The sequence below is a fragment of the Lycorma delicatula genome, chromosome 1 (assembly GCF_047948215.1).
Source record: "Lycorma delicatula isolate Av1 chromosome 1, ASM4794821v1, whole genome shotgun sequence".
NCBI classification, from domain to species: domain Eukaryota; kingdom Metazoa; phylum Arthropoda; class Insecta; order Hemiptera; family Fulgoridae; genus Lycorma; species Lycorma delicatula.
In genome coordinates, this window is record NC_134455.1 from 94,902,165 (window position 1) to 94,919,961 (window position 17,797).

At 31.3% G+C, this 17,797-nt stretch overlaps 2 protein-coding genes across 7 annotated transcripts in view; both read right to left on the bottom strand.

Moving 5' to 3' along the window:
* LOC142317572 (histone-lysine N-methyltransferase SETMAR) lies at window positions 1-777 on the bottom strand. The gene has a single exon (XM_075354130.1). It carries the CDS (start codon window positions 775-777, stop codon window positions 1-3), a length of 777 nt encoding a protein of 258 aa, XP_075210245.1.
* LOC142320296 (traB domain-containing protein) overlaps window positions 775-17,797 on the bottom strand; it is a 58,150-nt gene continuing 41,127 nt past the window's right edge. Inside the window, exons 9-12 of one of the 6 annotated variants that reach the window (XR_012755340.1) lie at window positions 14,325-14,487; window positions 10,350-10,509; window positions 3,573-3,636; window positions 775-896 (exon numbers count right to left, since the gene is read on the bottom strand). Coding sequence is in view for 3 of the 6 variants with exons in the window: in XM_075358006.1 (XP_075214121.1) it covers window positions 7,117-7,248; window positions 14,325-14,487 (295 nt within the window). In the remaining 3 variants the exon portion in view is untranslated. Of the gene's footprint in view, window positions 897-3,572; window positions 3,637-5,516; window positions 5,570-6,772; window positions 7,249-10,349; window positions 10,510-14,324; window positions 14,488-17,797 lie in introns of those variants that run through there. The other 5 variants (XR_012755339.1, XR_012755348.1, XM_075358018.1 and 2 more) reach the window with 5 other exon arrangements.

Sequence of the window (17,797 nt, forward strand, 5' to 3'; positions counted from 1 at the left end):
TTACAAAAGATCACGATCAAAAGGAATGAACTTTTTACAGTTACTTTCACCACAATAACAAGGTTTTACTCCATTGTAATCAGAATTTTCTCCACCAGAATAGTCTAAGGTAATTTCTCTTCCAGGCAAAATATCACAAGTAGCGAATACTGCTAAGTGGGGTACTAAAGAATCAAAACGAACAGGAACAATAGCAGAATTTGGCAGGCATGAATGATTAATATACCTGCCAATATTTCCAATACAGGTGGGGTCCACAAATGTTTCAATTATGGATGATTCACCACAATATTCTTTCAGTACAAAGATGTAGTTCATTGTATCACAGGCATTTTTAATTCGTAACTTGGCTTCGCATTTACTAATAACCTCACCAGCATATTCACAAATGTAATCACCTTTTTTAAGCAGTTTTAATGTTCTCAATGAGTTGCCCTTTTTATGATGGGGAAAAACTTCCAAATTTGCTGTAGGACCATACTGAACTAAACGATTTCCACATTTTTCAGAGCACGAACATAAAGAATTACATTCAATGACACTAGGTGAAATTTGAGACAGTTTCTCTTCTAATAATCTACCATCCATTGTGTAATTTTTACTAGTACTTGATAAACATTTGCACGCACCATCACAAAAGTTAACACAGTCACATCTAACACATAACTGACTTTGAAATAAATTCTTATCGATACCAGGGCCAGGTAAGTTTTGACATGTGTAAAACACCTGACTACTAACATGTTCATAATTATCAATCAGACTATCATCATCCATGTTTAACAGTTTATTTTTAACATTAAGACTTAACTAGCTTTGAAAAAGTATATCCAAATATTTTACAATTCAATCAGTACTGAAATCACTCTTCCTCAAATGGTCTTTGCTATAATTGACTGAAAACAAACAAATATTAATTAGAAAATAACAAAATATTAGAAAATTAACAAATATTGATTATAAAATTTTCTAATTAAAATAAAAATATTCAATATAGCAAAAATATCTATCACAAACCAAATAATAATGCTATAGTAAACGACTCTATAATGGTACTAGGATTATACGAGGTCTATAAATAAAGTAATGAGACTAGTTTTTATGGCAGCCAAATTTGCAACACTGTAAAGTTAATAAACATATGGTTATATGAACAGCTGATCTAAATTAGGTATTTTTAGTCTATTGTTGCCTTGTGAGACATAAACAAACTTTTCGTGAAACAAGTTTTTGTTGTGCATTACAAAAATGAGTGATACTAATATGAGCAATGTTGTGCAATCAAGTTTTGTGTTACACTCAGTGAGAATGCTACTGAAACTTTTTCAAAATTGAAAAGGGTGTATGGAGATGATGCTCTATCATGAGCCCAAGTTTTTAGGTGGTTGAAAGCATTTTCAAATGACCGAGAATCAATTGTGGACAACCCACGCTCTGGAAGACCGTTAACGTCAAAAAGCAACAACAATGTTGAACAAGTCAGAGATTTTATACAGTATGAATGGCAAATAACCGTCAGAATGATTGCAGAACAATTGAATTTGAACCATACTACAATCCATCAAATTTTAACAAACGAATTGGACATGAAAAAAGTTTGTGTAAAATTGGTCATAATAAACCTCACTGTTGAACAGAAAAACAACAGGGTGGAAGTGTGCTGCGATTTTCTAGAGCGAATTGAAACTGAACCTGATTTTATGAAAAAATGTTATTAGTGCTGATGAATCTTGGATATTTGGTTACGACCTGCAAACAAAACGCCAGAGCAAAGAGTTCAAACTCACCACGTCCCCAAAAATCAAAAATGAGCAAATCAAAAATGAAAACCATGCTAATTTCTTTCTTCGATAGTAATGGCATTGTCCATAAGCAGTTTTTGCCTACAGGACAAACTGTAAATCAATATGTTTACCGAGAAATTCTAGAAAGACTACAGAAAAGAGTTGCCCGTGTGAGACCAGCCATCAAAGACAACTGGATGCTGCATCATGACAATGCACCTTGTCACACTGCACTCTCAATCAGTGAGGTTTTGGCAAAGAAAAACATTCCTGTAGTTCCTAAACCACCTTATTCACCAGACTGAGTCTCTGTGACTTTTCCTGTTCCCAACTTTAAAATAACACCTCAAAGGACACCATTTTTAGAACAGTAGAAAACATTAAAAAAAAATGAAACCAACTATCTGAAGGATATTCTGGTTTCTGAGTTCCAATACTGCTATGAAGCGTGGAAAAACCGTTTCAAGTGTTTCATGGCTTCCCAAAGGAACTATTTCGAAGGTAACAAGAGTCCTGTATAATTGGAATGTATATAAAAAGTTTTTCTGAATCAGTCTCTTTACTTTATTTACAGACCTCGTATAGTACAATACTTTTCAATTTATAATTTTCATAAAGCTCTTTAAAACGAAAAATATGTGTATTCTTCAGAGACATCTATACATGGTAGCACTTCTTACGCTAAACATGAAAAACATTCAATAAATAATTTTGATAATGAACACAAATATAAATCTAAAGAGGGACAAAGTTCAAATTAAAAGGGCCAAAAAAGATACACAGAATTTTCTGTGTACATGATGTACAGGAAAAGGAATCAAAACAGAAAACTAAACTGTTGCTTGAGATAATTCCTTGTCTGTATTTACAATACATACTCTTCCAAGAGAAATCAATCTTGCACATGATTTTTCTTATACCTATCATCTCAGTTGCCCCATATTTCAGAGTTTAATCTGCACAATTTCTTTGAAAAATCAAGAGCATATATGACCATTCCTATCAATTTTTTTATAGTAATTTTATCTACATTTTTCAGATAATTCTGAGCTAGGCAAACTGACTTGGGGTAATTTTACGATGGATATCCTTACTGTCACCCAATTTAGATCTAGTACAGAAATCCAGCAAGGTTAGTTGATTGATTAATAGCCAAATTAATTTTAACGTTTTTATTGAATAAAATGTAATTGTAATTAGGGAAATTTTGTATTTGTACAATTTTAAATATATGGTAGGTAATACATTGTTCTTTATTTTTAATTAGTTCAGATGCAACATGGTATGGCATAGATTTAACGAGTCAATTTTTAAAAAAAATATGAATTTATGTATTTCTTGGGTCAGTTAGTGGAGCAAAAAAGGTATGGCTATTTCTTATTTAAAATAGTTTTATGATAACCTTTCAGTAGAATTTTTTTATATTCAAAGTTTTCAATTACCACTGACTGGTGCTAATAAACCAGTGCCTTCAACAAAGGTATTAAACTACAGTTTTATCAGGATATTTGATTTGTTAAATAAACACTGGAGAATTTCTTTATTTAATGCTTTTCTAACAAATACAACTATGTGCATAAACATGAGTGTTATCAGTAACAATTACATTTTTTCCAGTCACCTTTAGCCAAATAAATTTTGCACAGTAGCCCAATTTTTGACCTACATGGTCTTTTTCTTTTCAAATTAGTAATATTGATAGTTGTTGGCCAATTTACTCAAACTGTTTGCAAAACAACATTCACACTATTTAAGCTAACATCACATCAATGAGTACTTGTATCTTACTGGAAGCAACAATGATACAGTTCTGGAACTTTTTTTTTGAGTCAGATCTATCATTCTATATGCTCTGCAAAGTGAAAAAAAATCTGTTAAACAATGAATCAATTTTTATAAAGTACTGTTTAATGCATAGAGTAACTAAATAATGAAAATCCCCATAATCTCAAATTACTTTGAAAATGTAACAACGGATATAGTTATACAGCATATCCATAATGCAACAAAGAATTTGCCAAGCTCAGATTAATTTGAAGGATTGACAGGTTCATTAATCTATGTTAATTTCATATCTTTTCTCTTATCACATTATTTGTTTATATTTAGGTTTAAATAGTTTATACTCCACTATGTAATCTACCAAGTTTTTTTATACCACAAATTTTTTTACATATACTAATTTACAACAAACAAAATTATGAAATAAATCAAACCAAGATTTTACATATTTTTAAATGGAAAAGTATTAATTACATTTCAAACATAAGTTATGCATTTATAGAACCTCTGAGTCAAATTTCATAAAAATTTGTGTGTGTATGTTGTGCATGTAAGCTGTATCAATACAAACTTTCATTAATATCATTTAAGTTAACTGATTATCCTGCATAAATAGTGAACAAATGCAACATTCATTTACATACATATCTACCACCATTTATTGTCAAGTAGGTTGATGTTGGGAACAGTAACCAATACTATAAATAAACTAATCCTGTAAAATATATACCATTTATGCTCTAAAAAAATCTACAAGCATTGTGTTTGTTAGTGCTTTTGGATTTTTTATTTTAAAAAGTTATTTCTATTCAGCATATCAATAAATTAATACCCACAATAACTTTTTTTAAAGGCGAATACAATCAGCCACACTACTGCATAATGAAAACTTAAGTAGTAGAATGCTGTACTGCTTCCAATCATGAAAAATATTAACAACATGTTTTTAGGAAAACTTACAGAAGATACAAATTATAACACAGACACTTGCATCATACTCCAAAATAAAGCAATCGTTTGAATATATAGGTAATATAATAAAGCAAATAAAGAAAGTAAGAATTGTGAAAGAGTGCCCTTTAACAAGAAGATTTTGAAACCTGAATAAGTATAAAAAATACGTGTTTTTAGAAAATTAAACTGCATAAAATTAACCTTAAAAAAAACCTTTGTACATATGAAATGTCGTTATACAGTATTAAAGCCACTCCAAAAAATGAGAGGAATAGAAAAAGATTAACTCAGATCTAAATCTGACAGACTTCAAGAATTACATTTTTTTATAATTTTGGCCATATTACTCAAAATATCAATCCCGTGAGCTAGTACACAATAAACACAATAAAGTAAAAGACTGCTAACACAATTATTTACATTATTTTATTATAATATATATATACTAATATTATTTCTGAAAAATTCACATTTCAAATTTTGTTAATGTGTCTGGAAAAAAGGAAAGAACCATGTTTGTGTAATCATCAACATACTTCACATAGCACTCAGTTTTTTTTGGTTTTTTTTTTACAGACGATACAAAGTTCTAACAAATAATGCTAAATGGACTCCAAAAATTATGATGAATACTGTAAAAACTACTTTCAGAAAATAATTAAAATATAAAATACTTTTGTACAATCAAACTGAATGAAATAATACTGTTTAAAAAAAGTAAAAATATTCAATAAAATGTTAGATAAAGAAGGGAAATTGTATGTTGGAAACCAGGATTTTAATTTGATAATTACACAACCAACACATAGCTTAAGTAAATATTAAAATAGCACCTTAATTACTACATTTACTCTAACTGATAGGAATTATAACACATTATGGTCTAGGCAAAACTTGATTAATTACTGCTAAGTAAAAGATTATGTAAAATTTCAAATCCAACATATAAAGTAAAACAATACACATTATAATATTTAGACTGAATATGTATAATACCTTAATTAAAATAAAAAAATGCAGACGAATACAATAAAGATCACTGAAACATACTGAAAGTGGATATTAAAAAATACAAATACATAATTATATACCACTCAAATAGTAATATAAAAAGTTTTTTTTTTTTTTCACTTTACATTATTGTATAAGGAATGGATCATTAACGTTAGTTTTTTAGGACTACAATACTATATTTGTACATGTCAACACAAGCCACTCAATTTGGCTATTGTAAAATTCTAATGTACAGTAAACATAGTCTAAACATATTCATAAAAAAATCAATGATGAACTAGTGGAAAAGGATGGAAAGACGAGAATGATGATGTGATAAAGGAACTAAAGCGAGAGTGTTGAAAGAAGAATCATAGATATAACTGAATTACTTATATTTTTGAAAAATCTTGCTCATAAACAGATTTTAACTAAGGATAATGATGTACGTTATAAATAAAACTTTAGATATCATCAGTGAAAACACAAAAAAGGGGGAATAATGTTTCAGTCAATAAGTTCAGAAAGAATATTGAACTTTACAAATGACCAATTTTTATAAAATGACCTCAGAATTTTCTTCTCTCTTCTTTTGACGTGGTTGAATTTTTCAAAATTATTTTTTGATTTTGTATTGTTTAATTTAACAGAAATTTTCAATTACTATTTAAAACAAGAAAACAGTCATTTTTTATCGTAACTATAAGACCACCTGTTTTTTTCATCTCGGATAAGCCAATAAACCTTAAAGCCTCCCTAAAAAAATATAAATAATGAATATACAGAGTGTTTATAAAAAACTTTTTAAGAAAGTGGATGGTTCACCACATTCAAATAAGGAAAAAACTTTATATCAACATATGTCTGGAAACGCTTAGTTTACTGGCTATATGCCAGTTTGTATTTTTAACATAAAAATTTATTTCTCAGGAATGATTAATTGTATTGGGCTGAAATTTTATGTACTGCTATAGTACTTCGAGGTTTACTTATATAAAAATAATGAACCTGATTTCTCAATCCATTTCAAAAGGAAAACCATATTAACATTTTAATTATTAATATCTTTGCAATCGCTGGTTTATTTAAACGTTATTAAAAAAATATTAATTGTTTTATGACAAAGAAAATGACACCTAATTTATTCAAATACGATCAATATAAAATCATTATGGCAAACGTTATTGAAGTGAGTCACTCTAAATTAAAAAACTAGATTTCATTTCCTCCCAAATAAGATTAAATAACTTGACACAGTCTCAACTGAAATAATTTTATCAATGTTATCATGTAATAAATTATAATAATATTAAAAATATTACAATAAAATAAAATATTATTGAAATCACGAAAATATTATAATAAATAATATTAATATTGAAAAATAATTTGCACTGCATGTTTTTTTGTTTTGAAAAAACACAATTCCGGAGACTCAACAATGGCAGGTGTCTGATGAATTCTCTCAATCCAATTTAGAATTCTTGTATGCAACTCTTCTATGGTATCCACAAGGGAGTCATATAAAAGTTTCTTTAAATGGTCCCATAAGAAAAAGTCAAGAGGATTGAGTTTAGGAGACCATGTCATATTTTAGGCCATGCTACTGGACTTCCTCAACCAATCCCTCTGATTTGTGTGATCTCAAACTTGTAATCTGTAATGAGTTGGAGCTCCATCCAGCATTTCTTGCATGTGTTTGGTGGCAAATCTTCGAGTAAAAGTGGAAGATCACCTGTCAAGAAATATAAATATCTTCTACCATTTAACAATTCAGTAGTTTTTTTTTAAAAGCAGACAAATAAGAGGCCACCCATAATATTAGTACCCCATATGTTTACAGAAAACTGATCCATATTTTCTTTATTTCAATAATATTTTATTTTATTTTATTGTAATATTTTCAATATTATTATAATTTATTACATGATAACAGTAAAAAATTATTCCAGCTGAGATCATGTCAAGTTATTTAATTTTATTCAGGAAAAAATAAAAACTGGATTTTTAATCTAGAGTGACTCATTGCAAAAATTGTTACCACTGCTTTGTTATTTATTAACGGATTTGAATATATAATATGTCATTTTCTTTGCCATAAGACAATTAACATTTTTTTAGAACAAAACATTTAAATATATCAGGGACTGCAAAGATATTAACAATTAAAAGTTTAATGGTAAATGGTTTCCATTTTGAAATGGATTGAGAGATCAGCTTGATAAGTTTTATACAAGTAAACATCTAGGTACCCAAGCAAATACAAAATTTCAGCTCGATATAATTAGTCATTCCCAAGAAATAATTTTTTATGTTAAAAATATAAAATGCGTAAACTAATTGTTTCTGAACATATGTTGATATAAAATTTTTTCTTTATGTCAATGCAGCGGACCATCCCCTGAATTCTTAAAACAATTTTTATAAACATCCTGTATATATAACTGAAACAACTTAACCACCAAAATACAATAATCAGACAGATAAGTAAACTTACCAAATTAACACCAATAATCGATTTTGCGGGATCCCGCATAATCAGTTCGTATTCAATTCTATAATTACATCAAAATCAAATATCTAAAAAAAATTTTAATTTAGAATTGCCTGAACTATCACTGTTTTATAATCCTGAAATTTTGCTACAGACAAATACACAACTCCACTGCCCATACTGGAATGAAATAAATTTAAAATGTTGTGTTTTCCTTTGTTCATAACATCATTATTGTCTCTGTCATAATTTAATTAAGTTTCAGTTAATATCGAATCTAATCAGCACAGTGGTAAATGTTGATCAATTATTTGAATTTTCAAAAAATTATTTATATATATATATATATACATATTTATTTCTTTTACTGAAACTAATTCTACAATTTATTTTTGCACTAGCCAGTTTATATTAATAGAATTAAAAATAAAAATAAAAATATGTATGTGAAAGTTGTTTTGTAACATCAAAGTTATCTCAAACATGATACAAATAAGTTGGCAAAATCATTAGCACACAAACTTCATTTACTAAACTGTAAATAAAAAATTCACAATACCAGGTGATTCAAAAAGAACTTCACAACTTTGAAAGCATACAAAAAGGTATTGAGATAACTTATAGATTACTTCAGGTCTTATTTCATTTCATAGAAAGATACATTAAGTTTATCACCCAACATTCACTGGGTTCGATATGGCTTCCATTTGTAATGCGATATACAACCCACCTGAAGTCAATTTCATTCCAGACTTTAACCGGATAGACAGGTGTTACCTCAGCAGCTGCAGCATTAATTTGAAGTCTTAGTTCAACAAGATCAGCAAGCAAAGGTTGCACATAAATCAGATCATTAATGAAACCCCACAAGACAAAATCTAGCAGGGTCAAACATGGGAAGTGAGGTGGCCATGCAACTGGACCTTCACAACCAATCTACTGACCTGGGAATCAAGCATCAACTTCTAGGCGATAGTGAGATGGTGTCTTGTCTTGCTGATAGTAATGATGTCCATCTTGGTCTTCATCATCTAACTGAGGAGTTAGAAAATTTTGAAACAAGTCCAGATAAATGATATACCATTTACAAATGCCTCCTGGAAAAACAGGCTGTACAGTCTTTGTTTACTTATGGTACAAAAACCATTGACCTTAGAGCTATCACGAATGTGATGCAAAGTTTCATGAGGGTTTTCAATACTCCATATTCGGCAGTTATGGCTGTTCACCTTGCCACTGATATGAAAGATTGACTCATCACTAAAAATTACATTGACTAAAAATTACATTGTCTAAAAATTTATCACTGTCTGCAATTCCATCCATTTCCACACACAAAACTGCAGCTGAGCAATTTTGTCATCTGTAATGTGTTGAACCAAGGTTAGTTTGTTTACATAATATGTTTGGCGCATTTACATAATATGCCCCATGATACACGTTAAGTAAATTTCTTTGGACAACGTGCAAAGCTTTCTGTGAGTTGTTCCACAGCAGCTTCAGGAACGCAAGGGCGTCCTAGTGATTTTGTATGTTTAATAGAACAACCTGTCTCAATGAAGGTTTGCTTCCAAGAGTAAACTGTATGCCTGCTGGAAGGATCCCTACCGTATTCTCTACGAAAGTTGCATTGAACTGCAGTTGCTTAGTGCAAATCGTGAATCCAAGATACACTGCAAACACGTTCTGCACCAGTAAATGTATCCATTTTTAATAACTCTGGTGCCCAAAATCAGTACTAATGAACTACAAAAGTTAAAACTTGAGTGTTTTGCTATCAAATGAGTCCTAAACCGAATCTGTAAGTTATCTAAATAAATTTTTATATGCTTTTAGAGAGGTGAAGTCTCTTTTGAATTACCCAGTAAATTGTCTTTTTGCTAAAAAATTTTTTAATTTATAAATTTTATAATGATAAGCACTCCAATGCAAAAATCAAAAGAATTTTTTTTTACATAATAGATTATTAAGCTCTGTTAGCTGGCAAGGCAGCCATTGTTTATGGGAGCATGATGGGATAATGACCCCTACGTACCGGTCAAATTACATAAGGGACTCTTCTTTTTTTTTTATCTGAAAGTTGTATAAAATCCAAACTAGAGGGTGAGATACTTACTGAATTATGCCAGACCTCCTATTTCTAATCAATTATCACTTAAATATATATACAAATTTAAAATCCTAAAAATTCCAAAATATTTAAAGTGTTTGCAAAAAGTGGGCATGCACTCACTAATACAATTACTGACTTGCATGTATCCAAGATATAATAATTAAGAATAATCCAAATAAATAGATATAGTAAATAAAGAAATAATGACATTAAAAATAACTTCACATACCTCATAGAAATAATTTTTAGCAGGCAGAAATTAGGACTTATACAAATTTTATGATGGAACTGTAATTTTGTTCCTTTTCTTTATATATTTTATAAGTTTTTTCTCTTTACATATTTCTTATAGGGTTCTGGAAGTTTGTGTATAAATACACAAAAAATACCTGGAATCAATCTATTTTTCAAAAACTGCCTACTTGAAAAAGTTTTACAGTAAATTTCCTTTAGTAGTTACACACTTTTGCCAATATTTAAGTATTGGAAATGTTCTACTGCTTTGCTTCATTGTATTTGCCATCATTTCAACATTCCTGAATATTTTTCCTTCAGAGGATTTAAACCAGTAAAAATTAAATGGTGTCAAGTCAGCAGTATAATGGATGTTGCAGAGCTGTAATATTGTGCAATGCCAGATACTTTTGACAAGTATGAATTATAAGTGCAAAAGTCCAATTCTGAAAAATTTTAACAAATTTTCCAATGACTGTCTCCTTTCAGTTCATGAAATTCACGACTGCAGCTGGACATTCAAAATTTAAAGATTTCTATGCCCAAGACGAAGTTTATGCTTCTCAAGGGTGCAGACAAATTATCACACAGTCGAAACCCTCACATTAAGTATAAAGGCTGTGTAATCAGGCAAGTGAAAGTTCATAAGTACCTAGGTGTTTTGTTTGATGAGAAGTTGCTGTTTAGCAACCACATTAGGCAAGCAGCAGTGAACACCATTTCTGTGATGCACAAACTTAAGAGGACTGCTCGGAAAGATTATGGGTTGTCTGGCTGTCAAATGTACATTGTGTACCAAGGTGTCTTCGAAAGCATGACGACCTCTCATGCAGTGCCCGTTTGAGTTTGAGCATATAGGTTGGATATGAATAGAGCACTTGTTCAAAATTTAAGGAGTGCCCAGCACAGAGCCTAAATTATGCACAGGTGTTTTTAAAACAACCTCCTACGAGGCTACCACCATATTGGGAAAGACTCTCCCCATCGATTTAGTGGTGAAAGTTCAGGCAGTCATGTGAAAATTGCAAAGAGACAGGGAGGCTGAGGTATTTGGGATGCGGTTTCAGGCCAAGCCAGTACCGGAACAGAACAGTGATCACAATGCACCAGATCTAAATTTTGTTCAGATTCCCATCTCCTGCCTGCGAAACAGGCTGCAGAGCCTTGCGATGGAAGCATGGCTGCATGAGACACCACGACTAAGGGAAGATCCCTGTACAAGTTTATATGGGACCTGGGGGGGATGGTATGCCTCAAGTTCGTTTTTAAGGGCAATGGGTGCCTAGTTGCTCACCAACCATGTTAATTTGAACCAATATCTTCGGTTCTGCCTGGCAGCTGATGAGCTGTGCATCTGCGGGGAGGTCCAGTCAAATGAACATTTGATGTTTGACGCCCTGCTCTTGGGGAGGGCCAGAGACCAGGCCACGCTGGAACTTAGAGGTCAAGGGGGAAATCGGCCACTCACAAGCAGCGAGTCAATGTGGTGAGAGCCACACTGTCGGACTGTGTGGGAGTTCCTTGATGCGGCTGCTGTGTTCAACTGACATCAGTAGTTTACTTAAGGGAAAGACTAACGCACTCCTGTGAAAGGCTAACCTTGAGATATGTGGCTGACCACCAGCTAATTAGGGCTCCAAGTGCCTTAATATGGTGGACAGGTACTTGCTGGCATTCAGCGACCTAGGCGTGGCAGCGAATTGCTGTCTTGACAAAGTAAATTTTAATTTATGTCGTATATATTTTTTGTAATTGATGGGGTGGCCTACCCATTTTGGTAAGCATATGACAAGTGAGCAGTTGGGACACGTAAGCCGGTGGTGTATGGTACCGCACTTAGTCCGCTCACACTGTTAGGTAAGCTCTAGGAGCTATTTAGGATACTGGTCGCTAAACTGTTTCAAGGCTCAGTAGCTGTTTGTGGCACAGACATTCAGTCTTATGCTTTAGGACAACCGAATGGGGTGGTAGCGGGAGAAATGCCAAGCAAACCAATCCCGACAACTGACACTATTTGCTTAACAGTTTCAGTTCAAACAAAATTTTCAATAGCTCAATATTTTCTTGTCTGTAAAGGTAGATAGATGTCCTCTACAAATGTCATCTAAAACACTAACACGACCATCACTAAAATGTTATGTCAACTGTAAACCACTGATTTTATCATTGACAATTCTCTACATGCTTCTTCGAGTAGCATTAATATTCACGATTGTGATTTTTAAGTAAAAATGTAATATTTAATATTTGTGCACTAAATTTACTGACATTTTTCACTGCAACATACATGATATGGAACAACCCAGTTTTAGTGTTGTGTATAAAACAAGAAACATGTGATGTAGGTACACCAGACAACATAAATATTGCAAATATAAAATCCAAAATTTCACAATTACAATACATTATTGGAATTTTAAGCTATATGAGGTAATTCTGTATATATATAAACATATATATATATATATAAAACATTTTGACCACCATGTTAATAAAACTTAATATTATGTGAAATATAAACACCAAAACACAGTAATTAGATAAGTTAAACTTACCATATTAATTTCCAATAACCAGTTTTTGCGGATTTTATCCCACAATTGTTTACATAAATAACAATCATAACAATTGTTTACATAAATAACAATCATAATTCAATCTTTTTTTTTTTAAAATTGAGCACACAAGTTTCTAATTTACCCCAACTGAGTAGAGTAAATAATATGCTGTCACAACAGAAAGAGGTATTTTCACCACACACCAACTGATGGTAGGTAGCTTTCAATTCAATCTTTTTTTTTTAAAATTGAGCACACAAGTTTCTAATTTTCCCCAACTGAGTAGAGTAAATAATATGCTATGTCACAACAGAAAGAGGTATTTTCACCACACACCAACTGATGGTAGGTAGCTTTCTTACAGTTATGAACATAAACTCAGTGAAAATACTCAAATCAAATCAATATGTTCATTCTTGGTACTAAACAAATAAATCTAATTAAGGGTTTGCAATCACTAAGCTTACAGTTAGAAGAAAAATTTTGAAAAATGCTATTTATAAATTACTCTAGTTCATCCATTTCCCAGCAAATAACATTTTATAAAACAAATTTAAACTCTTTGGTTTTATACTGCATTATTTATTCTGTAAATCAGAGGTTGGCGGCAACCTTTTAGTCAGTAAGGACGCAAAATAAATTCAAAAGTTATTGGTGGCGCCACACTATTATTTCACAATAAGCAGATACATTTGCCTTTTAAGTCAATAAAACAAAATTGTTCTTCCCAGTCAATAATAAAACAATACATTTCTTTTATTTTACAGTTATTAATGATGGGTTATTTATAAAATCCGTTTAACCAGTACGATACATATTTTAAAGTGAAAAGCGCAACTATCTTGCATGATATGGTTACTAATAATACATAAATAAAATATGGTTGATAATAATAACACTCAAAATACATGCATTCAGAATATGGTAACATACTACCAAATTTATCAGAAGCGAGAATATTCCAACATATTCCTACTTGCTAAGTAGCAAGTGTATCAACGTATGACCTTGACTGCTATTTGCTGACACTGAGCTTGCGCAATTATATTGTCTTATATATGTGTGATGCCAATACAGTTATTGGGCATAGTAGGTCTATAATATAGTGAGAGTGTATAAAAATCTCATCAAAGGTGCCATGGCACTCGTGGGCACCACATTGCCAACCCCTGCTGTAAATACCACTATTTGATGAAAATAGTGATCTTCTACTTCCATTTTCCATTGTACAGATGAGACTGAAGTCAAGACAGGTTATGATTTTTTAGCTCCTTAGTTAACATCCAACAATTCTATATAGAAATAATAAAAAGGTCACCTGAAGATATAAGAAACACTTGAGCAAAAATTCAGCTTATCAGTATTAATTAATATTATTAGTAATTATTATTTTTTTTAAATCTAACTTTTACCTTGTATGACAAAAGAAAATCTGGAACCGGAACAGAATGAAAAGCATTTAATACAATTTTAGGAGCAGGTGTCAATTTATAGCAACCCCATAAAAGTAGTCCTATTCCAGCAATCTTAAATGATTTACCAATCAAAATGCTAGAGCGTGAGCGAGGAGGTATTCTGGAAAAGAATACATACATATAATGAATAAATAGAATGGTTATGAATAATACTTAATGAAAAATCAAATGCTTGCTGTAATATATTAAGTAACCACTTTTCTAATTACTTCTGATTACTTCTGACTAGCTGAATGTTTGAAAAGACAAAGAATATTTTCTGATTCCAGTTAAAGTAAAAACTTTACTTGAATTAAAAAGGATCCTTTTAAAATTTTCTTCATTATGTTTTCCTGATTAAATACTTAATAAATTTAAAAATTTCATTTTTACTCCTTTTTAACATTCTAAAAACTCAGAATTTCAAAAAATCCTTTCTTAATGTGCACTTACACTGTAAGAAGATATGTATACAATTTTTTTTCAATTTATCTTCACTAGTTTTTGATGGAGGTTGATTATGACCTTATTTTCTATAACTTCCTTCAATATAAATACATTTTCTCTAGCGGATAGGCAGCGTCTTGATCCCCTCATCAAAAAAACAAAATGGCTGCCTAACAACAAGTTACAAACATAATGCTCGCCTGCAGCATCGTCTTCAAATCTTTCCCCTCCTAATTTTTTTATCAGCAAACAAAGCACGTGAAAATTACATGGTGATAACTCTGGACTGTATAGTGAGTGTTCAAGAGGTGTCCACTGAATTGAAATTAGTTTATCATGAGATTGTATGCGACTGTGGATGTGGTGAATCAGTTTCTGGTATTGTTTGTTGCGATAAGCAGCCCTGACATCATTCAATAACTGGCAGTAGTACTCCATATTTACTAACCTTTTTTCAAGAAGGAAACCAATCAGCAGCACAACTTTTGAGCCCCAAAAAACAGTTGCCAGAACTTTTCAAGCTACAAGCATTTTTTGGCCTTGATTGGTGCCTCCTCCCCACTTTTCCATCAATCCATACTTGTTCACTTGCTTTATGGGATATAGTGGTGGACCCACTTTTCATTGCAGGTCACAATAGAGTCAAAAAATCCTCTCCTTCTTCCTCAAAGTGATTCAGAAACTGCTGAAAGACATCTTTCATTTCTCAGTGACAGAAGATGTGGAACCTACCTTGCTGATACCTTGCTGTATCCAAGAATGTCTGACAACATTGTATGCACACTCCTAGCACATATGCCCAACTCTGATGCAATCTCAGCAATGGTGGTCACCTTCCACAAGGTAATGAATGGCCTGAATGTAGCCATCGTTGATGCTGTCCACAGATGACATTTGTGACTTTTGTTCTCACTGCATCACAGCTACTTCAAAATTTTTTGGTCCAACACTTGAGTTTTTGACAGGATAGCATCTCTGAACTGAGCCTGGAATTCATTTCAGAGGATATGACATCCTTGTTGGCAAGAACTCAAATTATAATTCGTTGTGGAACAGATGATGGTACCTCCTGCTCAGAAATTCTGCTACTGTCGTGGGAACATGATCTATGGACGTGTTTGGTTTGTTGCTCCCCTCCACACACATCTACCTAACTATGTGCATCGTCCTACCACATCACTGCTCCTCCACAGTCCGTGCGGCAAAATCCTGGTTTATTTTTTAATGACCCTTATATATTCTTATAATAACAGTAAATTTAATGCAAGAAATGGAAAGAATGTTAATCAGTAAAAAACTAATTGAAAAATTTATTTTGCATGTTGAAATCAGGAATAATTGCTGATGATTAAATAAACTTTATTTGGAGAAACAAAATTGTGATAAAAAGTTTAAACATAAAAATACATTTGGGAGGACAGAAAGCACCAGGTCTTGAGGTAGTAAATCAATTGTTGTTAATATGCAATAACTACCATCTATAACTGTAAAAAGTTTAAAAGGCTAAAGTGTGATTCAAATTACTACACACTAAAAGCTGTGGTAAGAGAAGTAAAAATACCCAATGTAAATGAGGAATAGTAAATATGAAAAAATAGGTTTTGAGAAAATGAAGGACGGTGAATATATAGAAAAACATTTTTGTGATTCCCTAGTAAATACCTAACATTTTCCAGAAGGAAAATTGCCTGAAAGTGGATGAAAAATACAACAGAAGAAGAGCAATGACTGAAGAATACTTTGATGAAGAATATAAGATGGCTAAAGAGATGAAGAATGAAATTTGAAAAAGAATGGTTCATGAAGAAACTAGATAAGCAAATAACAACTATGCTGAAAAGAGAGCTAACAACAAATTTCAAAAGAAAAGCAAAAGAGGCAAGGGAAAGAATTGAAAAAATAAACTGTTGATCTATTGACATGGTAGAAAGTGAAACAACAAAATACTATTATAGGTCACAGACAGCAACAGGAAGGCTATCCATCTACTAAGAATTGAAGCATGTAAAAGAAAGGATGATAAATTTTACAGAATGAATACACACAGAATACATACTTTTTGACGTGGACACTCACCCAATTAGTAAAAGGCAGTATTAATAGTAATAAAATGTATCAAGCATCAAAAAAGTGTGAATACTTGAGATGCCCATAAAAAATACATTTAAAATAACAAACATTATATAGATAAATTAAATATAATATATGTATTGTGACAAATACAATAACAAAAGAATTGATTTTGCTAAGTTAATTATAAATGCTGACGAGGCAAAAATGTCCCATTATTTTTACAAAATGTTATACATTTACAACTTTTTAATTTTGATGACTACATACTTTTATATGTTTACAATTTTAATGTTTTGAGTTTAATGTGTGCTTTTTTAAACAGAAAAGGTTTTATTAATTGATGATGAGGTAAACCCTCAAAAGCGCCATTATGAAAAAATAATAAGCATAAGGTAAGAATCATTACTGAATTCTGTACTCTTGATGGAAAACTGTTTTTATACTTTTGTCATTGATATATATATATATACATATAAAAAGACAATTCCATAACTCAACTCTGCATATAAAGCGAAACTTACAAAAAGATTTAAAGTTAAATCAATAGGATTAAAGTTGTTTAATCTTGTGAAGATAAAATTAAGACTGTAAAATTCACTAAGTTTTACTTGTAAAAAAGGTACCCAACTTGTAAAGAAAGTACCCAAAAGGTGTTTACGTGAAATTCCCTCACCTATCTATTGGTGCTTTCTATTTTTATATGCAATTTAAAATAAAACCAATATTGGCGAAAAACTACAAATTTTTCCTTAATTTGTTAATCACTCATGTCCACTAGGATATACAAATTTTCCCGAACCCATTCCAATAATTTATTTGCTGTAGTGAATTTTTTTGAGGTTAAAATCTCTGACTCAGCTATAACAGGAGCACAATACATTAAAGTGGTTGACTACCAAAATGTAATATTT

Coding starts and splice junctions, on each gene's coding strand:
- LOC142317572 (XM_075354130.1), bottom strand. CDS start 777: ATGGATGATGATAGTCTGATTGATAATTATGAACATGTTAGTAGTCAG.